The sequence below is a fragment of the Chiloscyllium plagiosum genome, chromosome 21, assembly GCF_004010195.1.
Source record: "Chiloscyllium plagiosum isolate BGI_BamShark_2017 chromosome 21, ASM401019v2, whole genome shotgun sequence".
NCBI lineage: Eukaryota > Metazoa > Chordata > Chondrichthyes > Orectolobiformes > Hemiscylliidae > Chiloscyllium > Chiloscyllium plagiosum.
This window is the reverse complement of record NC_057730.1, coordinates 43,270,932-43,294,646: the sequence shown is the minus strand read 5'-3', so window position 1 is coordinate 43,294,646 and position 23,715 is coordinate 43,270,932. Positions and strand designations below refer to the sequence as shown.

The 23,715-nt window shown below is 40.2% G+C and overlaps 1 protein-coding gene across 2 annotated transcripts in view; it reads right to left on the bottom strand.

The window, feature by feature from the left end:
- The window catches only part of ap5z1 (adaptor related protein complex 5 subunit zeta 1), a 71,519-nt gene that overhangs the window by 32,070 nt on the left and 15,734 nt on the right, over positions 1-23,715 (bottom strand). For both annotated transcript variants that reach the window (XM_043711907.1, XM_043711908.1), the window contains exons 2-7: positions 16,459-16,596; positions 15,540-15,726; positions 14,219-14,363; positions 7,212-7,321; positions 6,184-6,352; positions 3,322-3,462 (exon numbers count right to left, since the gene is read on the bottom strand). In XM_043711907.1, the coding sequence (XP_043567842.1) occupies positions 3,322-3,462; positions 6,184-6,352; positions 7,212-7,321; positions 14,219-14,363; positions 15,540-15,726; positions 16,459-16,596 (890 nt within the window). The remainder of the gene's footprint in view (positions 1-3,321; positions 3,463-6,183; positions 6,353-7,211; positions 7,322-14,218; positions 14,364-15,539; positions 15,727-16,458; positions 16,597-23,715) is intronic.

Here is a 23,715-nt window from a genome sequence, read left to right as displayed (position 1 = left end):
TTACTCCCAGTGTGAAATGCAAGTGAGTTCAAAAAATAGGAAGAAAAGAAAGAGGAATGCATGACTGCAAGATTAAGAGGAACAGCTTTAGATTCCTGGGATATCAAGACTGGGACAGATCTCATTTGCGAGTGAGGCATTGTGCTAGCCCTGTTGGGGAGGATTTATACTTAGTCAGCAGGGCATGTCAACCAGGAGAGAAGATTAGAAAGTAATGCCAGGGTTCATGAAATGCTGGATGAAGCAGATAGCACTAAAAGTAGAGGATAGTAAATTAACAGGTCAAGTCAGATTGAGGGAGAATGTGACCAAATCTAAAATCAGATGAATGCATACAGCAGCATAAATAAGATCAGCTTTGACAAAGGGTCAGTTAGACTCGAAATGTCAGCTCTTTTCTCTCCTTACAGATGCTGCCAGATCTGCTGAGATTTTCCAGATTTTCTCTTTTGGTTTCAGATTCCAGCATCCGCAGTAATTTGCTTTTATTTTATATTTTAAATAAGATCGGGTTGTTTAAAGCATAAATTACTTTGTGCTGACATGGAGTTCTGGTTATGGAAGGGCAGGTCTGGATGTTAAATATTCCTGACTACAAGATGTGCAGAAAAATAGGAAAAGAAGAAAAGGGATGGGTTCAGGATAGCACTGCAGAAAGAGGGTTCAAAGATTGATTCTATCTGGTTAGAGCCAAGGAAAAAGAAAAAAGGTGTAATACATAGACTGCCAGCTAATGGAATGGACAGAGAGGAACAAATCAGCAAGGAAATTACAGAGAGGTGCAAACAAAGTGGATACAGTGGGGAACTTTAATTACCTGTATAGTCGACTGGGACAGTGGTTATGTAAAAGGCAGTGAGGAACAAGTGCTTCCAGATTGTGTTCTGAAGAATTTCTTACTACAATATCAGGAGGTGGTGTAAAGGCAAATACGAGAAGTAAGAGAGGAAATAAGATCGGCAGCTAACATATAAAGAAATCCCGAAGTGTTTGATAAATACATAAATAATACAAAGATTAGGAAGGAAGACTAGGAATTATACTGACAGACAAGAGGTATGGCTGTGGTATTAAATGAATACTTTGCATCTGTCTTTACCTACAAGGCAGATATCACCCAGACCACGTAGAGAGGAGGAAACCTAACCATTCAAAAGGTGGCACTGGATAAACTGTCAGTACTAAAGCTGATAAAACACTGGGACCAGACGAGATACATCCAAGAATACTGAAGGAAGCGGGGGAAGAAACTGCAGAGGCACTGGAAAACAACTTTTAATCTTCCCTGGATTTATGGGTTGTGCTAGAGGATTGGAGAATTCAAACATTGCACAAAACGTTCAAAAAAGGTCAGCCCAGCAATTAAAAGTCCAGTCAGTTTATCTTCAGTGGTGGAGAAACTTCTAGAAACAATAATTTGAGATAGAATTATTTGCTACATGGAAAAATGTGGATTAATTCAGAAGAGTCAGCAAGGATTTGTTAAGGGAAAATTATGTCTAACTAACTAAGATTTTTTGAAGAGGTGATAAGAGAGGGTTGATGGTGTCAAAGCCTATCGATGTAGTGTGCATGGGCTTCCAATACGTATTTGATGAGTACCACACAACAGAGTGAGCAAACTTATAGATCATGGAATAAAAGAGACAGCAGCAACATGAATAGGAGATCGGCTCAAGGTTAGGAAAGAGGGAATAACTACTACTGGGTATTCTTCTGGCTGAAGAAGGGTGTATAGTGGATTTCCCCGGGGATCAGTAATGGGAATCTTGTGTTTCCGCTTTTATATATTGTGTATAAACTGTCTAGATCATGGTGTGCAAGGACCAATTTCAAAGTAAATGGATGACACAATACTTGGGAGAATTGTAAGTTGCGGGAAAGACAATGTAGAACTTCAAAAGGACATTGACACATTGGCAGAGTGGGCAGAGCGGTGGTAGATGAAGCTCAATACAGAGAAGTGTAAGGTGATGCACAATGGTACAAAGAACATGGTAAAACTTAAAAAAGAAAAATAAAAGGTACTATTCTGAAAGTTGTGCAGGAGCAGAGATATGGATGTACAGGTACATTTGTCATCCAAAAGGTGACAGGAGAGGTGGAGAACCTGTTAATGAAGCACTTAGTATTCTAGGCCTTCCACCGAGGAGCAGAGTGTAAAACAGCAGGGAGGGCACGATGAACTTGTACAAGGCACTAGTCAGATATTACCGAATGGTTCTGGGTGCCATACATTAGGAAGGATGCAAGTGCACTGGTGAGTGTGCAGAACAGGTTAACAAAAATGACTCCAGATACTTCAGTTATAAAGGAAAGATTGGAAAAGTTGGGACTGTTTTCCTTGGAAAGGAGAAGACCAGCGAAGATCAAATAAAAGTTTTAAAATCAGGAGGGGGATTGTGTTTCTTGCATAAATAGCACAAATTCATTCCTACTCATGAACGGTCTGAGCGCCCAAGGACACAGTTTTAAGATGTTTTAACATAAAAAGCAAACGCGAGCCGAGAAAAATATGCTCTCACACAGCAGGTAGAAAGGATCTGGAATGTACTGCATGAAAGTATGGTTCAGGCAGATTCAACTGAGGTTTCAAATCAGCATTATTTCTGTTTAAATAAACACCCAGTATGCTGGGTTATGGGGGGAAAAGGCAGGCCATAAGCCAAATGGCCTCACTCTGCACTGTAATAATTCAGTGATTCTAAAGGAAATAACAACCAATCATAATAAAAAATGCTATTAATTATCTTGGCTTCAGTATGAAAGTAGGTCAACGGAAGGCAGTGGCATGGTGATAATGTCACTGGACTAATGTGCTGGGGAAATGGGTTCAAATTCTTGCATGGCAGATGGGGAAATTTGAATTCAATAAAAATCTCTGGAAGAAAGCTGGCCTAATGGTACAACTACTGTCAACTTTCATAAAAATCCATCTGGTTTACGAGAATCCTTTAGTGAAGGAAATCTGCCACCTTTATCTGGTACCTTGCTAGAGACACCCTCATGAACATTTCATAAAAAAAAATCATAAATGTGGTGCATCAATATGTTCTGCAGTTTTATTTTGCCATAGTTTCCATCACTTAATCCATAGATTAAATGCTATTTTAAAAATAAGACAGGCACTATAGTCATCAGAGACAACATCCAACAGCAGCAGTGGTCCACTTAAGGCAGCAGCAAATTACTGCAAATGCTGAAATCATTTCAATACTTCTTAACTGAGGTATTCAGTGGACTGCTTGCAGAAAGCTGAAGTGCAACAGTACAAGATTTAAAATGAAAGGATAAGCATCATTTCTCCAATAGTGTACTTACTTCTATCACTCTGCTCAATTAACCGATTGCAATATTCAAACGTCTTCTCCCGCAGACGTTCTTTAGGTGGCATCAGACGACTTGATGTTGAGGAAGCAGAAACTATTGACATTACAGAGCTGTCTAATTCAGACTTTTCATCTAGCAGACAAATTAAAAGATTCATCAAATTCTGTCAAACACAGGCTTCTTGTTAATGTCTGATAAGTTAATGATGATGAGGAGGATAAAGGAAAAGCAATCATAGTACAACCAGAGAAAACACATTATTAACAGTGAATGTCAATGTAGTGACTTTCACATTAAACAACTACAAGAGGAAACAAAACTACACAAGCTTTCTTAAAAAGTCTTTTTTATTTCATAGGCATCTTATCAAAAGGTGAATAAAGTCTTCATTGTCACTTTGGACAAGCTTGTGTGTTCAAACAGACCCATCTGCAATTTGTCTGTGCTCACCCACGCTTGCTAACTCTTTGCAAATTTGACAAAGATTTGTATTTCGACAAGTCTGTATTGGAGACCTGGCTGCTTAGTATATGATTAAACTACAACTGTAGGAATAATTGAAAGAAAGAAATTAATATACTAAAAAGAGACAAACTATGCTCATGTAGGTTGCAGTTATAATCCAGAAAAATGAATTGCTGTCACATGTTGCCTCTGAATGCCTAAAAGATAAATTTCTCAAAAGTGAATGTTGTTTTACTTGTGTCTCTGTGCCCATACTGTACACGACTTGAGTTAATGAGCACAACATGATAAAGCAGTATCATGCTTCCACCAAGTTATAGTTCCCAAGCCAAACAGCAATCTCTGCATTCAGGTACATTTCCAGTTACCAAATGGAAAACAATTCCCTTTATCTTTTCAGTTTCCAAAAGTCCCCTTCAGAATCCTACAGAGATCTGTAAGCAATGACATATTTAGCTGCTGCTGAATACACAATCATCATGACCACAGGTCAGAACTGTTCTAATGTACAATGACATTATGAATGAAAATTAAAGAAATAATGTTAGCATCTATGCACATGACTAATGACTCAGTGTGGAATTTGACTGCAGCCACACGGTTAATTTATATTGCAGCAGTTTTGTGCAACTGAACTATAATGACTCAAGAGACAAAACACCAGCAAGCCAAGCTCATTTCTCATAGCAAAACACATCTGATGGCAAAAGCTACATAATCAATGCAACCCTCACCATTTTAGATATTTAACCAACCCTGTTAGACTGTAATCATGTTAGACATGACCCTTTGGACAGAGATAAAGACACTAGCACAATGTCACAAGAGCCCGTCAAGGCCCTTTTATTCTGGCTTGTTAACCTTCAGGAACCTTCTTCACATCATCCCCCCTCCCCCCAACTTGTCTCAGCCGGATCCCTCCAGCCCGGCACCGCCTTCCTGACCTGCAGTCTTCTTCTTGACCTCTCCGCCTCCATCCTACTCCGACCTATCACCCTCACCTTGACCTCTTTCCACCTATCACATTTCCAACGCCCCTCCTCCAAGTCCCTCCTCCCTACCTTTTATCTTCTCCTGCTGAACACTCTCTGCTCATTCCTGAAGAAGGGCCTGTGCCCGAAACGTCGAATCTCCTGTTCCCTGGATGCTGCCTGACCTGCTGTGCTGTTCCAGCAATAAAGTTTCAACTTCTTCACATCATCATTGGAAACAGAAATAGACAATTAAGCCCAAAACTGCCTAGTCCATCATTCTATCAGCTCACAATTAATCTGTACCACATGTCCATTTCCCCATAATCCTTGATGCTCTTACATCACAAAAATCTCTCATTTTTCCTATTTATTATAAACTGACATGGTGAAATCTCAACTCAAATTTTCTGCATTAGTCTAGACTAATCATGCAGTGATATAAACAATACTACTAAATAAAACCACTATTGTAAATTTACTCAAGGGGTACTTCCACTGTGAGGACTGATGCAAATTAATTATTCAGTTCCTCAGCCATTTCCTTGTTCCCCACTATTACCTCTCCAGCATCAGTCTCCAGCGATCCAATGTCCATTTTTGTCTCTCTTTTGCCCATTACATGTCAAAAGAAACTTGTACAGTCTTCCTTCATATTGCTAGCTAGCTTACCTTCATATTTAATCTTCTCCCTCCTTATTTCTTTTTTTGCTGCCCTCTGTTGGTATTTGTAAGCTTCCCACTATGCTTTGTCACATAATATGCTTTCTCTTTTGCTTTTATGCTGTCCCTGACTTCCCATAGTTGCCTCATCCTCCCTCTACCATGCCTTTTTCTCCTCAGGATAAATCTCTGCTGAGTCTCCTGAATTACTCCCAGAAAGCCATTGCTGTTCCACTGTCTTTCCTGCTAAGCTCCTCTACCAGTCAATTCTACTCAGCTTCTCCCTCATGCCTCTGTAGTTGTCTTTATTCAGCTATAATACTGCTATCTCTGATTCTATCCTCTCCCTCTCAAATTGCAGAGCAAGTTCAGTCATTATGATTTCTGCCCCCAAGGGTTCCTTTACCTTAAGCTCCCTTATCAAGTCTGCCTCATTGCACAACACAAAATCCAGTATTATCTGTTCCCTCGTGAGCTCCACCACAAGCTGCTCCAAGAAGCCATCTCGCAGACATTCCACAAATCCTTTTTTTGAAATCCACTACCAATCTGATTTTCCCTGACCACCTGCATATTGAAATCCTCCACGATCTTTGCCTTTTCTATATCTTTGTGTATCTTGCACCCCAGTTCCTGACTACTGTTTGGAGGCCTGTACACAACTGCAACTATGCTGTGAATTTTCAGATTCCACTTAATTAATGCAATTCTCACAAACAAAATCAGGTGGCTATCCATTCCAATAATAAGCTACCTGCATCATTGCTGTTGAAGCCACTTGCCCCAAAACACTGCAGCCACTTTCTGATCATGGAGAATGAGTGCATGTTGAGCCATTGGTCCTCAGTGTAATAGTGGCCAATGGAAAGTAACGTGAAGAAATCACCTGCCACCGCTCCATCCACCTCTAAAATGGAAGCAGGCTAAACAAAAGATAAATGAACAATGTTAGATTGCTTGAATTGACTTATCAAGCTTATCCTTTCCTTTCAGGTACCGTCACCTTGTTGGAAGCCTATTCACCTTCATCGCTCCAACCTATCGATTTTACAAGTGTAAGCCTTGACTTATTGTTTTATAGGATATTCAACAAGTGACATCAAAAACTAGCTTAATCTGGTCTTTATTCAATGTCCACCTCTGCACATTACTAACCAATGAGCACTATTAGAATCAGGATTGTCAAGGAAGGCGATTACAGGTCTCTGACACTGCTGCAGTTAACTCTGATCAAAGATATCACATGCCTATGGATTGAACTTAAGTGCTTAACTTGTCTGACTTAACTCCTTGAGAAGATTGTTGAGCCGTTAGGGGAAAACATTATGAATAAATTACACAATATTTAGATACCAGCTAACTCAATTTTGTTTCTTAATACAAATACTATTAACAGTGAACAGCAAAAGATCACAAATAGATGTTAGATCAAGTTACAGTGATGTTGCAATTCATCAGAGCAGGCGTCTTGTGGAAGAATGGACTTCAAGTATGCAAACATCATCATTGAGGTAGATATAGTTTTCAAAAAGTGAAGGAACTTTTAAAGTATTTCCTACTAGCCAACTGGAACTGCGTTGGAAAAATGTTTTGGGCCTTTTCCCAATGAGTGTAACAGAAGAAAGGAGAACAAAGTACCCCAATCCATATATTTCTCACCAACAGTTAAATCAGCAATAGACATTGCAGCAAAAGCATTACTATTTAGTTATTCCAGTCTTTAAAGGGTTAATACAAATGAATAGCAATGCAGACTTGAATGAGACTGTAGTTTTCCGTTACCTGTCGGGATCTTGGACTAAAGAAGCCTCCAGAAGAAAGAGGGACACCTTGTAATGTACTTGCATACCGCAACCAATCGACAAGCTTCTTACTAACAGCATTCACCTGCTCTGTTGGAAAGAAAATGCAAAAACGCCGAGTTTGAATGGAATTGACATGACTTTGTGGAATATTGTGCTCTGGAGTTTACAACTTGCAACTAGACTATACCAGAGTACTCCTACTTTTCTTATTACACACTTAATATATAATTCACTTGCACTTAAGCATTTCAAGAAAAGCATTCTACTGAACTCTGACTGACAGCAATGATTTACTTGGTCTGAACACTGCAGTTAGGGTAGCTGTGCAAGTTAACTGCAATAAGAAGAAAACTTGCAGCTCTTCAGACTTTCTTTAAAGAAAAAAATCTTTTTGTACTCTGTCGTGACTGTAATGAGTTCCTTGATTGGGGCTGTTAATCTGGTCCAATCAGGGAGCTCTGGCTGCCAATATAAAAACAGGAATGTGGTCCCTACCCTCCCCCTCACTGTTTTGATCACACAGCACTGTCCTTTGATGTGAAGGGCAGTGTTTGTCACTGGCCACCCGGGTGTTTTCCTATCTTCCTGGTGGTGGAAATTGAATAAAGATTCGTGCACTTTGTGCTTTCACTGTCACACACACACACACACACACACACACACACACACACACACACCATGGGTGCTGGGAAAAAAAAATAAGCACTACCAAAAAAAAATAAAAATAAAATAAAATAAAAATAAAAAAAATAAAACAGGAATGTCAGGGTCTCTGTTCACTCAGAGCTGGTTGTGAGAAGCTGCATTAGTGTCAAGGACTCTCCATATATAAATCAAGGGCGGCTTGATTGAGATACCAGCCTCTGTGGAGTTACGTAATACTCATCAGGATATGGAGATGCCAGGAGGTGGAGAACACCTAGCGGCAATGAAGCACCCCACAAGTCAGACTGATCATGAACCTGACAAAGAATTACCTTCTACCATTTGGCTCCAACAACAACTTGTATTTGCAAAGTACAAGAAACATTGTGAATCTGTTTGAAGGCACTTAAGAATAATTTTTTTTTTTTACACTGAGCCACTGAAGGAAAGATGAGCAAAAGGCTTGATCAGAGATCAGGTTTTAAGGAACACTTCAAAAAAAGATAGAGGGGTTTATGGCCTAAGCAGCTGAAAGAATGATTGCTAATGAAGGAATTAAAAAGGGAGGTGACAGTTTAGTGGTTTACCGCTGGACTCTTAATCCAGAGTCCCAATTAATGCTCCAAATGGGCGTTAATCCCATCATGGCAAATGGTGGAATTTGAATTCAATTTTTAAAAAATGTCTGGAATTAGGAATCTAATGATGACCATGAATCCGTTATTGATAGTCAGAAAACCCCATCTGGTTCACTAATGTCCTTTAGAGAGTGAAAGTGCCATCCTTATTGGTCTGTGACTCCAGATCCATAGCAATGTAGTTGAGTCTCGACTGCTCTCTGAACAATTAGGGATAGGCAATAAAATGGCCTAGCAAGGGATGCCCTCATCCTGGTGAATGAATTCAAAAAAAATAAAAGCAAAGCAGGAGGCTGGAGTGGAGGGGCATAGAGGACTCAACAGCTTGTAGGGCTAGAAGAGGCTAAATCCAGAAACCAGCCCCCAAAGTGCACCTGTGTAAAGGTTCCAATGTCCCACATCACATTCGTTTGACCTCTGAGGTTTAAACTTGTTATTTTTCACAAACCATGAGCAACTTTCATGCTCTGGGTGTCATGCTTTAGGGTGTTTAAGGGTTGCAGAAGCATACTTCAGCCAGCATATGGGAGCCTTTTAGTCTGTCGGTTTCAAACCCAGGTCCCAGCAGTGATAGCTGTCTCTGAGCTGCTACTAATGTTGTCCTAATCAGCCCATGGAGAGAGGACATGCATAGGAAGGGCAGTGGTGGCAGATAAAACCATGCGCAGGTGGGGAATTCAAGATGGCAGCGACCCAGTAAGCCAGAGTCTGCTGAGCTCTGCCCAACACCCAGACAAAGTAGGGCACACACCCTCCCTTCACCTCTTAAATTGCTAAAAAGTTTTTTTCCCGGCTATAGCCATTGTGCACCAAACTTCTCCAGTTTGATGCACAATGGCTATAGCAGCCAGGGGAAAAAAAAACTATTAGGTGCACTTTAACGTGACTAAAGGCAAAGGAGCACGGAACTCACAACAGACAGGGACCCCCTCCCCACAGCAACAGATGCGTCCACGGCTGCCCCAGGGGACTTATCTACAGAGGTAAGCTTAGTCTCGGGGTTTGTAAAACTCCGAGGGAGGATCGATGCATCGATGGAGGAGACCCGGGCCAGGTGGGAATCCATCTCAGTCATGCTGCAAAAGCATTATCTGTGGATCCAGACTCTCAGGTAGCGTGACAAAGGGGCGGAGCAATGGGCCATGGCCTCTGATACAGCGGCCGAATCTTCTGTGAGCCATGGAGCGCTGAGTGCGGGCCTTGGAGGAGCAGGTCGAAAATTGAGGTCGTTGGGAGAAAATCTGGATCCTGGGCCTTCCCGAACAGGAAGATGAAGGCCAGCTTGTTAACTTTATGGAGCAATGGCTCCCACAACTTGAGAGGCTGGAATCTGAGTTAGGCCGGGTGCAGATCAAGCGGGCCCACGGAGTCAAAGTGCACAGGCCCAGATCGGACCAGTGCCCTCGCCCGTTCCTAGTGCAACTCCAGCACTACAGAGACAAACAAATGTTGCTGGAGGCCTCCAGAGCACTGGGGAAGGATCCCCAAGCTGTGGTGTACAAGGGATCAAGAATAATGCTCTTTCAGGACTGCTCCCCAGTCGTGATTCGCAGGGGGAAGGCATTTAAACAAGGTAAGGAAGCATCTGAGGGATCTGAATATTCCGTACTCAATGAGATATCCAATAACACTGCACTTCAACCACAGAGGGTCTATGTTTAACTTTGGATCACCGGAAAAGGCAAAAGAATTTTGGGACACTAAAATAGACTGATTGGCCTGAATTATATGGACAATTACTCTATTTTACCCCTGTTTCCCCTTTTGCTTATTTTTAATTGTACTCAATGCCTAGGGTAGTAGTATGGAATGGATGGATTGGGTACCCACCTTTAACTCCCTTGTTATAAGATATTGGTATTTGTTTAATCTTACTTTGTGATGTCTGGGGCGAGGGCATGGCTCCAGCTGGAAGGAGTCATGGTGGGATTATTGGATGGTCGGAGTGCCCCCTGTGGACAAGGGGGAAAATCTCCTTTTAGTTATGCTTTATGTTATTACTTTCTTAGGAGTAGTTTTTAGCAGTTCAGATTTAGTAGTTTTAAAACCATGCACAGGCAAACCTTCAACCTGTTTCCATCTGTCAATGCGAAAACCTGACATCATACAATGTTTTCATTGTCTCTTTAGATTGGCAAAGTGGTTTAAATCATAAAGCAGCATATTGTAATTAACATCCAGATTAATCAACTGAACAGATGAGAGAAGGCTGGGTGGATAACACGCTGCAGCTATGGTATATGGTGGCCAGTATGATCCACATTGACCACATGTACAGGAAGCATTTGCTTCTCAATGAACTTGGTTTCAGAGTTGATGAGATGGATTGTGCGCTGCAGGTCGGATGAACCAGGATAGGGGAAAAGAGGTACCTGGGCAATGTCTTTCAGGATAGAGTCACTCCTCTTCAATAAACTACATCAAGTTTGGTCTGTGATCAGTGACAGAAGGTGTGGGTGCAAGTGGGCATCCAGGATTTAGTTTTACGGAAGCCTCAGCCAATACTGTTGTGCAATACTTTCAAGGATTTTGCGGATGGCATGGATGTGGGCACAGATTTCAGGGAGGATAAGCAAACTGACCACAGACATGGTCTAGACCACAGTGCTAAATTGGGGAAGTAAAAAGAAATGTAGTAGTAATAGGAGATAACATTGTTAGGAAAATAGATCCTGTTCTCTGCAGCGAAAACAGAATCCTGAAGGTCACGTTGGCTACATCATGCCAAGGTTATGGATAACTCTTCTGAGCAGGAGAGTAACCTGGTGCGCAAAGGAAAGAACCCAGATGTCATGCTCCACTTGAATAACAACGACAAGGATAGATCTGTGAAAAAGGTTCTGCTGACAGATTTCAAGCAGCTCTGGGTTAGACTAAGAAGCCCAAACCATAAAAAGGTAATATTCTTGGAGTATTACCTGAGCCATCTGTAAAATTGGCAGAGTAAATATGGTTAGGAGGAAAATGTGTATCTCAAAAGATTAGTGTGGAAGAAACGGGCTCCGATTCATTGCATTAATACTCTGGAGAGGCTTCATTTGAATCATGCTGGGACAAGTGTCCTGGCAAATTGTATCTACAATCTTGATGAAGACATTAAACTCAATTGATTTTGCACCACCTTCACCAGAGGGAAGTTTTAAAATAAAGGAGAGTAGACACACAGGGTAGGGAAGAGGTGAATAATAATCAAAGTACACGGTGGCTCAGTGGTTAGCACTGCTGCCTCACAGCACCAGGGTCCCAGGTTAGATTCCAGCCTCGGGCGACTGTCTGTGTGGAGTTTGCACATTCTCCCTGTATCCGCGTGGGTTTCCTCTGGGTGCTCCGGTTTCCTCCCACAGTCCAAAGATGTGCAGGCCAGGTGAATCCGCCATGCTAAATTGCCCATAGTGCTCAATGCACTAGTTAGAGGGAAATGGGTCTGGGTAAGTTACTCTTCAGAGGGTCGATGTGAACTGGTTGGGCCGAAGGGCCTCTTTCCACACTGTAGGGAATCGAATCTAAAATCTACAACAGAAAAGGCTTGAAAATATACGCAGAAGAATGCAGCAGAATTTAATATCAAGTAACAACGGTAAAAGATCAAAATTTGAGGTTCTTTGTCTGAATGCATGCAGCAACTGTGACAAAATAGATGTTGAAGGTACGAATAAAAATAAATATGAATTTAACAGCTCTTATGGAGACATGGTTGCAGGCCAACCAAGACTGGGAACCTAATATTCAAGGGTATTCAACATTCTAGAAAGGTGGCACGGTGGCCCAGTGGTTAGCACTGCTGCCGCACAACACCAGGGACGTGGGTTCAATTCCAGCCACACACACACAAACCCACATGCACACATACATATGTACGTTTGTGGGGTGAATTTGTACTTGCAGAGTTACAATGTACTTCGTTCAAAAACTGCATGAATCCATGTGAGACTCTGTTAACTCACTTTTTAGATTAGAATCAGTCTAAACATTATGGCACAGACAGGGAAAACAGAGGATTAACATCTTCAACATCTCATCTGAGCTAACACCAATTCTTACAGTTAACTTGAGAATGTAACTTTTAATTTAAAAAAAGTTTTGTGATTTACATATGAAAGAAGTGAAACCAACATGGTCATTCTAACAGATGAGAGACTTAACAAACAATTAAGGTATTTTTCAATGTATAATTTCAGTTACATCACACTGTAAACTTTTGCTATAAATTCTGTCTTACAATTGTGTCCTCCACAACCACCTGATGAAGGAGCGGCGCTCCGAAAGCTAGTGCTTCCAATTAAACCTGTTGGACTATAACATGGTGTTGTGTGATTTTTAACTTTGTACACCCCAGTCCAACACCGGCATCTCCAAATTATGAATGTAAATTGGCAAATACAACAAGACAAACACCAAGAGTTTCTATAGACATACGAAGGGATTATGGAACTCTTGGCAGTTGTATCTAGGGAAATAATGGAGTACAGGGAATTAGTAGATAACTTAAACAAATATTCTGTATTGGTCTTCGTGTTAGGGTTCGGACGTTTCCTTGGCTGACTCTTGGTTTGAAGAGGTTGATGAATCAAGAAGAGCAAAACAGGTTAGGTCTTTATTCACTAAAGTCTAGAAGAACTAGAGCTGTTTTTATTGAAAAATACACGTGTCTGAGGGAGCTTAACAGGGTAGACATTGAGGGGAATTTTCCACTAATGGAGTAAGCTCAAACTGTAGGACACAGTTACAGCATAAGGGGTCATTTAAAACTGGAGGTAACGAAGAATCTCCCTCTGCTTTTCTAGAGCACTTGAGAAATGTGATGGAAATAAAATGCAGGTGAAGAGTGGATGGAGGATGGGGAGATTAGAGAGGAGGTTACATTTCCAGCACAACATGACTGCTTCAACATTTATGGACAGCGTAGTGGCTCAGTGGTTAGCTCTGCTGCCTCACAGCGCAAGGGACCCAGGTTCGATGCCCACCTTGGGCTACTATCTGTGTGGAGTTTGCACATTCTCCCCATGTCTGTGTGGGTTTCCTCCGGACTCTCCAGTTTCCTCCCACAGCCCAAAGATGTGCAGGTTAGGTGAATTGACCATGCTAAATTGCCCGTAGCGTTAGGCACATTAGTCAGCCGTAAATGTAGGGGAATGGGTCTGGATGGGTTACTCTTCGGAGGGTCGGTGCACACTTGTTGGGCCGAAGCGCCAACAAGTTTCCATATTGTAGGGAATCTAATCTAATCATACTGCATCACCTGGAAAAACAGCTGTAGTTGTCACTTCCTCCAAATTTAATGAAGTCAACTTAGAATGATCAGTTCTAATTCTTTTTACTTTTCATTTTATACCACAAAGCAAAATGAAAGTGCACATAAAAGACTTCTGTTACTGCTCTATGCTATTAAAACTGTTTGGAGTCTACTGCTACATCAATTTGGAAGACATATTTCACTGGTGTTTAGAAGAATTCAAACGTTAGGCAGTACGAATTAGTCTGTTCTAAGGGATTTGCATTTGTTGTGGGGCAAGGAGCATATTTGGAAACTGAACCACCACGAAAGGGGACTATAAGCAAGCACAAAATAAGCCAGACTTATTTAGACAAAGATTTGAATTAACATTTTAATTGAGAAAAGAATTCAGTTGGGAGTGAGCTACAGAAAGCATCAACATGTTGTTGTTACCAGTATAATCCAACATCACACCTCATAACTTACCTTCGTTGAGAGTTGTAGGTGCAACGTCAAGGATTTTGGACAAGATAGGCAGAAGAAACCGTGAACCTTGACTCTCAACTTGGCGAGCTTCTAGCAGTTTCAGAACATGACTACACACAGCTTCTATGTCACCATTTTTACTGCCCTACAGAGAAAAATGTAATGCCATTGTTAAGTATACTTCTATTACTTAAACTTTTGTTCTCTAATTCCACTGAAAATCTAACTTTTTACTTATTTCAAGAATCTACCTTTGCAATGTTTCACTTCTTTTAACGTTGTATAACTGAAAAGCTGAGGGAAGTTGTGCAGCAAAGGCTGAGAGATAAATAACTAAAAAACAATCAAATGCCACACTAAAGGGACCTAAAGGTGCAAAGCATCAGGTGAAACTGAGCAGAAGACGTTAGTTTAGGGTTTGCAAAATCCCAGTACATAAACCCTTCACTAGATATTCTCAAATCAAATTTATGATTACTGACAGGGGCTTCTTGGTCATTTAGTTTTCCTTCCCTTTAAAAAGATGCTAATGATTGTGTTCAAGCTCCATGAAACCAACCTTCTTTCCAAGTATCCTACACAAGTGGCATACAAGCTTTGGCAGTGAATTGTGGCAGAGAATTTGACTACAATCATGTTTAATCCCACCGTACTCAACCTATACATATGCATAGCTTTTTTAAAGCAATAGTCACTTGACAGCACGTGGGATTGAGAATCTGAATTGCTATATTTGGTGAATGTTGCAAAAGTCCTTTGGTTCCACATGATTTCTGGCATTCAGGTTCAAAACATTCCATAACAAAGCTGGTGGAACAATTATGATAAAAGCAGAAACAGAAGTTAGTAAGTAGCAGTAAAAACTTTAACCCAGTCCTTATGGGAGAAACTGCTGTTATAGAAGGACAGAAAATATAAACAGATTAGTAACTGAGGACAGTGCTTGCAAAATCTGCAGCCTCACAGCGCCAGGGATCAGAGTTCAATTTCAGCCTCAGGCGACTGTATGTGGAGTTTGCACATTCTTCCCTTGCCTGCATGTGTTTCCTCCAACAATCCAAACACGTGCAGGTCAGGTGGATTGGTCATGCTAAATTGCCCATCGTGTTAGGTGCATTAGTCAGAGGGAAATGGGTGGGTTACTCTTCAGAGGGCTGGTGTGGACTTGTTGGGCCAAATAGCCTGTTTACACACTGTAGGGAATCTAATCTAAAAAAAACCTCGTGGTGGCAATATCATAGAACAGTGATGTGATACAATCAGCGATTCAAAACACTTGTATGGTAACAACTTTAGCTTAACTTAAACCACCCCATCTTACCTGAGCCAGTATTATACTTGATAAAAGACTCATGGTTTTCATATCATTCACCTCATCACAAGATAAAGTCAAAGTGGTGCATGGCAGGACCTCTCGCAGAATAGCCGAGCACAGAGCAAGGACTGGCTGTGGCGCCTTCAGGAAGCATAAGGTGCTGTGGAATTTCTGTAGGACATCCCTGGGAAGACTGGATATCAGATAAGGAAAAAAAAAGGAGCATATTAGACTTTGACTCATACAGTAAACAATTAGATTAGATTACTTACAGTGTGGAAACAGGCCCTTCGGCCCAACAAGTCCACACCGACCCGCCGAAGCGTAACCCACCCAGACCCATTCTCCTACATTTACCCCTTCACCTAACACTACGGGCAATTTAGCATGGCCAATTCACCTAACCCCTGCACATTTTTTGGATTGTGGGAGGAAACCGGAGCACCCGGAGGAAACCCACGCAGACACGGGGAGAATGTGCAAACTCCACACAGAGAGTCGCCTGAGGCGGGAATTGAACCCAGGTCTCTGGCGCTGGGAAGCAGCAGTGCTAACCACTGTGCTACCGTGCCGCCCACAATTGCCTTCCTGTAATTGCTGACATCAGAGACAAAAACAACACCCTAGCATCTTTTCAGTTTTCACCGATGTTTCTGTATCTGTGACTAAATAGTCTATTGAATGTTAACCTGAAGTTATGAAGAAAGAGAATGCACACATGATTACTGAAAAACCCGACAGGCGATTTAAAGAATATTCCAACCCAATTTGTAAACTAACTTTGTTAAATTAAGTAAAATTTCATGACAAAACTCAAATAATAAATAATTAAAGAAATCCTTCTTGCAGTCAGTAGATTCCAGTTCACAATCAAATTGTCAGAATCCTTCTTGATTCTCCCCTTTTATTTCAAACAGACTCTTACGTTCTGCCATATTTTGTTGCTGAGACAATCAGGAAGAGTTTCTGTAGAGAATCAGTAGTCTCCTTGTTGTATTCCTTATTCTGCAAGAGTGTGGTAATGCGGGAGCAGAACTTCTGTAGGTCTTCATCTTGTACTTCTCTGAGAGGGAGCAGAGAACAGGCATTGAATAGAAACTCTGGCTAATCAAAATGAAAGGAGAGATTCAATTTACACACCCCATTCTTAAATATCTCCGAATTTGTCAGAAAATATAGTTCGAAAATTTAAATATCAATGCTGCCAACACAGTATGGGTTCAATGTAAGCCTTTCTCGAGAACTTAGTAAATAAACAATGAAATATCAGTCAGCAGCTCATACTTTTCAATTTGAGGAAATGCTTCATGTCCATGGGAAGGAAGAAGTGATTTACTAGAATGATTCCAAGGATAAGGTGGTTCAGCTGATTGAGAAGACTAAAGAAGTTAACTGGGTATTAAAAATTATGGAATAACTAAGAAGAAACTTTTTGCTGCAGATGTGTCAGTAGCCAGATATCACGCATTTCGGTCAAAGAACCGGAGGGGAGATAAAAAAACGTGAAAAGTTAGGATTAGGAATCCATTGCTTTAAAAGGATATGAAATCAAATCAAAAGTAACTTTCAAAAAGGAATTGAAAGAGACGGTTATGTTTGTGGCAAGATGGTAATGTCAGTCAACTACTAATCGAGAGGTGCAGGCTAACACTAGGTACCTGGGATCAAATCCCAATATGACAGCTGGTCGAATTCAAATTCAATGAACAAATCTGTATTGAAAATCAGTCTCAGTACAAACCATTCAGTTCACTAATATTCTTTAGTATATGAAATCTGCCATGCTTATCTGGTCTTAATGCTACTGCAGACCCACAGTAATGTGGCTAATTCTTAACATCTCTCCCAAATGGCATGGCAAGCCACTCAGTTCAAGGGTAATTAGGAATGGACAATAAATGTTGACCTTGTCAGTGATGCCTATACCCCATTAAAGAATACTTCTGCAAAAAAAATGTACTCGTAAACAAAGAATGAGGGGAGATCTTCTAGAAACATAATTTTATGTTTTTATAGGAGAAGGGAATAGATAAGGTAGACATCGAGAGGATGTCTAGTCTCAAAATTAGGGGGAGCAGATTTAGAACTGAACTGAGAAGGAACGCCTTTCCCCACAGGGTTGTGAATCTATGGAATTCCCTGCCCAGTGAAGTAGTTGACACTACTTCAATAAATGTTTTTAAAGCTAAGTCGGATTTTTTTGTTTGAACAATTAAGGAATTAAGGGACACGGTGAGGAGGACAGATAAGTGGAGCCGAGGCCACGAAAAGATCAGCCATGATCTTATTGAATGGAGGAGCACACTCAAAAGGGCCAGATGGCCTACTCCTGCTCCTAAGTTCTTACGCAAAACCACATGGAACGTACAGCGGAGTGGGACTAATTGAATATCTCTAAAAGACCGCATGTGATATGCACATACATACACTCTTTTAGATATATTAAAAAGTTAAGACAGGAGTCACATCTCACTTTTGATCACTTTAATCATGCACCAGTTGGAATTGGTTAGTGCTATAATTTGCTGGAGAGTTTGCACCAATATTGGAGCCACACTGTTCCCAAAATTGTCACAAATGTCAAAATATAATTAAACTATCAAGATGCCCAATTTACTTCATTGTCTAATTCAGTAGAAAAAGGAACACACACCAGGTTTTTGTCATTAAAAGAGAAAACAATTTATTGTAACCACGCAGATCTTAACCAATGGCAAAAATGAAATGAGTCGATAATTTTGACTACATACTTTAAACTTTACCCCTTTCAAATGCCCGCATACAGTACACACCCATATGGCACAGAGAAACTAACAAGACAATTATTATAGATGGTGGAAGAAAGGTCAGGGAGACAGTTCTACATCACCAATCCAAATATCAAAATTGTTCTCAATCCTTTCACTCTTCAATAGTAACACAATGTTACTTGCACAGCAATAATCACACTTTAATTGACTGGTTGGGTTTTAGAATTTTTCCTTTGGTTAGAGAATGATTTCTTTCAGTCTCTGAATGGGAGGATTTGTTGCTCTTTTGACAGAGATAGCAACTTTACTGAGTGAGAGAGCAGAGATATTCTGAAGGTTTCTCTTTGCTTCGGTTTACATTTCTCTCAGAGTCTGTGTTACCGTGCAGCCAAACCAGAGGGTTGTTACTGTGCTGTAATGTCCTGAATTTACAAAGATGATGCCTATTTATCTGGACCCAAGATCCTCAAAAATGTAACAGTGAGGCATTCCTCAGTTAGCTGTAGTTTTTGTCCTCCCATTTGTATATTATTCCTTATATATTTTCCACTTTTGGAAGCATTATCCACTTGCCTCATTTCAGGCCGAAGTCCAAAAGGAATGGTCTCTTTCAAGGATAGAGGCAAGTAAGAGATTAAACATTTTTAAAAATGTATTTCACAACAAGGTATATGGCAGATAGACAAAACACAGAAACCTATCCAGTACCTCAGACAATTTATTGATAAGGTTAATGGTGCCTCACTCCTGTCGAAGATTAATCTATTAAAAGGGTACTGGCAACTTAAGTACATCTTCTACCATCTTTTACGATCTAATTCTAAACCTATTCCATCATTTTTACATTATGACATTTTTACAATGTAAGCAATTTTTACATTAAATGGTTGAATTAATAAACCTCAACTGAACAATCTCAGTTGGAGTTTTAAATTTTTCAACAGAAGTTGCTAGATTATGGTCACCAGCTCAGTTGGCTGGACAGCTCTGCGACCCAGAGTAACACAGATAGTACAGGTCCAATTCCTGTACCAGTTGAGGTTACCATGGAGGTTCCACCTTCTTAACCTTGCCTGTCACCTGAGGCATAGGTGATGCTCAGGTTAAACGTATCACCAGACGTCTCTCTCTAATGAGAGAACAGTTCTATGGTCCTCTAGGACTGTCGTGACCTTTACCTTGTGTCAAACAGACTTCAAAAATGCTGACGGGCCAATAACAAGCTCAAATTCTGCTATTGCCAAGTACTACTTCTGATATTGATTCAATTTCTTAGAAAAATATTCCACTGGCTTCTCTATTCCCAAGTCCTCATCTTGCAACAAGTTTGCACATACCATCCAAACCACTAGCATCAACTGGCAATTTATAAAAGGTTTTATAAAGTCAGGGTGGCCAACACTGGTTCATTTATCGGAATTGTTGTCAGGTTCTCAAAACTGCTTGACATTCTGCTGATCATACACCTTTGCTAGTTTTCATAAATCTGTTAAACAATACAACTATTGTGACATAAGGAACAAATTTTTGATAAAACCTATCAATTGCCAAAACTTTTGCAATTTATTTTAGGAATGGGGAATTCTATTAGAGCCTTCACTTCTGCTGTTCTTGACAACACGTATCCTACAACGTGTCCTAAGTAACTTAGCAACACTTTTGCAAATTCACCCTCAATGGGATTACTAAGCCTGCAAATTGTAGTTCTTAAACTGGTTTTCTAGTTGCTTTACGTGTTCTTCCCAGATATTCCCGTATATTGCATGGTGTCCAAACAAATTAGAGCACTTTCGCATTGACTTGATTCATATGTCTTTGCAATGTATCAGGAGCATTTCTATACCCAAACAGCATCATTTCACAATAACATAACCTCTGTGGTATAACAAAATGCAAATAGTACTTTAGTTGTTGATGTTAATGGTACTTGTCAGTACCCTTTTAATAGATCAATCTTCGACAGGACTGAGGCACCAATAACCTTATCAATAAATCGGCTGAGGAACTGGATAGGTTTCTGCTTTCTTACTGCATTTACTTTTCTGTAATCTTTACAGAATCAAGTTGACCCATCAGATTGTGGACTAACATTACTGGTGAACTGCAGCTGCTTTGATTAAGGATTAATCAAGTGATTTGCCAGCATGCACTGAATCTCCATTTTCAATTAAACTTGTTTTTCTAGACTCAACCAATAAGGATGCTATCTTGTCAGCACTGATTCTCCTAGTCTACATTATGTCTAACTAACAGAGTATATTCAGATGCATCTCTATACATTTCCTGGTAAGTCCTCAGTAATCTTACTAAATCTTCCCATTGTCCTCACTTTAAGTACAGAAATCACATCTAACCTTCTCAGTGTGTCTCTGTATTGGCTAATCAAATTGTAGCAAGTTCATTTTGTGAACTACCTACCTCACTCAATGTTTTCGGCATCACCCACTATTTCTTACGATCGGGCATTTCTATCGGATAAGTCACTTTACTAACCCTTGTAACTACCTTATATGGACCACTGATTTTGCTTTCTGAGATTCACCTGGCCAAGGTAATATGGGCATACTTCAACCCTGCAAGAAATGTTTGAGCTGTTGCATGTTGGTATGCACATTTTAGTTTTGTTCATGTGCCTGACAGAATCTAGATACATGGACATAATCCAACATTAAAGGACTTGTTTTTTCCTTTAAAAACTTCTCTTTAATCAAATATAATGAATCTTGTCTCATGATCATAGACTAATTCATATGAGCTGAAACCAGTAGATTCACTGGGACATCACTGGTAGCAAATGATAAGAAAACTAACCCTTTGTCCCAATCCTGAGTGTTTTTGTAATCACAGGCTGTAATAATTGTTTTGAGGATCTGATAGATCTCTCCAAAGCTCCTTGTGTTTGTAGATGATGGACAGTTGACTTTGTTTATACCCATATTGCCGGTTATGTCCTGAACGTTTTGAGATGAAGTTGGAACCTTGGTCAGATTATATTTCAGTCCATTCTGAGTTTAAAAAAAAGTGTTAATTTTTCCACTATCCTGCAATGAGCATCCTTAAAAGGAATAGCTTCTGGAAATCAGGTTGCCATATCCATAAGGACAGTGTCCTGCTTTTGTTTTCAGCAATTGTCCTAGACAATCTACTAAAGCTCACAAAAAGGTTGTCCAAAAAACTGGGGTAATATTAAAAGTGCAGGATGGTTGACATGTCGAGGCTTTCCTACAAATTGACATGTATGACATGTTCTGTGGAACTGCACTACACCGTTGTGAAGTCTTGACCATGTAAAATGCCTGTTTAATGATGCTTAAGTTACTACATGTACTGACAGGAATTTCTTGAGCTACTCGCAATATTTTCTTACAAATTCTAGACTGTACCACTATCTGCTGAATGACCATCCATTCCTTGTTTGCAGGTCAATGAGGATTTCTCTACTTCCTCAAAAGAACTGTTTTTAACATAATAACACTTCAGAACTCCTTCAGGCTCAGTATGGGCTGCCTGTATTCATTTTTTTAACTCTGGGTGTGCTTTCTGAGCCTCAATTAATGAAGGCATGTCAAACACTTCTTTTGAAACATCCCAATGCTTAAAGAAAGTTTCAGCCGCTCTAACATCTACTTGTCGCATTACTTTGATCTCGACCGATGAACTACACTTAGCCACTTGCCTGGTCACCACAAATGATGAAGAAATACTTACCCTGTAACTTGCATGAACTTTACATAATTATGAATGAAGCCACAAACTTCGCTTCAGTTAAACCATTCCCCATTAGTAAATAAACATAATCCACAGGTAATTTCTTAAAAACGTATACCTCCACTGCTCTGGACTACAAGTCACATTCTAATCTGGTGGAATAGTGTAAAGGTAACAATCTCTCTCTCAATGTCAGCAAAACTAAAGAGCTGATCATTAACTTCAGGAAGCACGGAGGGTGTCATGCCCCTATCTACATCAATGGAGCGGAGGAGGATGTATCACTGCTTGGTACTGCCATTGCTCTGCCCAAAACCGTAAGAAACTACAGAGTTGCGAACACAGCCCAGTCAATCATGCAACCCCAACCTCCCATCCATTGACTCCATCTATACTGGTCAATGCCTCAAAGTCCCTTCCAACCCCAGTTATAATCTCTTCCAAAACTTGTGTCAGGCAAAGATATAAAAGCTTAAACATGCATACCAACAGGTTCAAGAACAGCTTCATCCCTGCTGTAGTTTCGACTTCTGAATGGACCTCTCAAATTTCAAATCTAATGTTCATTTTTGTGACCCTTCTTTGCAGCTATAACTTGTATTCCTCACTCTGATCTTTGTATATTGCGATCTGCCTATACATCAAAACTTTTCACTATACTTAGATATGTGGGGCAATAATAAATCAACTCAAAATTTTACTTTATACAACAAAACTGGGATTTATCTACCACTTATCCCCAATTTCTCCAGCTTTCAATGCACAATTTGATAACAAAACTTTGTCTTTCACCATCAAAAGAATGAGTGGCTCCTTGGACTCAGTTTTGGCTTTAGCTGCAGCACTTGGAGGAAGAAAAGGGCCGTCTTTCCTATTGACAAAAATCCTTAATACTGTACCTCACATCTATTCTATTCAGCGTTCCTGCATTCATAGCAGTTTTTAGCTCCAGTTGTCTGTTGTTATTAAAACTATAATTTGACTGTTAGTATTTGCCATTTTAGTTTCTTTTTTAAAATAAATTCACTCTTACAAACCCCAATAAGTCCCCTAATCTTCGTTCACACCTTTCAGAAACATGAACAAAGATGTCCCACTATGATGCCAGAAACACTTAGGCCTACTTTACACTTCCACCCTCAGTAAATTTGCTTTTTGATCTAAAGGGGATTTCTTGGAACATTCCCATCCATTCATTCTTCACCCTGGCTACTGGCCAACCTCTTTCTCTCCCACTTTCTATCCTTTTCAAATTTATCAGAGTGACAGTAAAAAGGTTAATTTTAGAGATCAGCCATTGCTGCTGCCTGTTTAGCAACTGCAACCCATAATCCATTGGGCTTCACTGTGGGTTATTACAAATGGCAACGAGCTTTTAAAATTTCAATAAGAGAATGATCGCAACTCCGAATATTTTTATACACTTATTAAAATTTCTTTCTTTAGACCTTTCAAATTCAATTTAGGTTTGTCCAGACTGTTTTTCCCAAATTTCATCTGTATGCTTCAGTACCTAACTCAAATGTACCTAAAGGAGCATCTTTTAATTCATGATAATCTACAGAAACCTCCTCTGACAGAAATGCATACAATACCTGTGTTGCACCCACCATCCGGCTTTGCACGAACAATGAAGAGTTCTCATTTGACCACGTCAATTTACTGTGTCATTTTCTCAAATGAAAAAAAAAGCCTCTAAATACATTTCCTCAAAATTTTGCAAT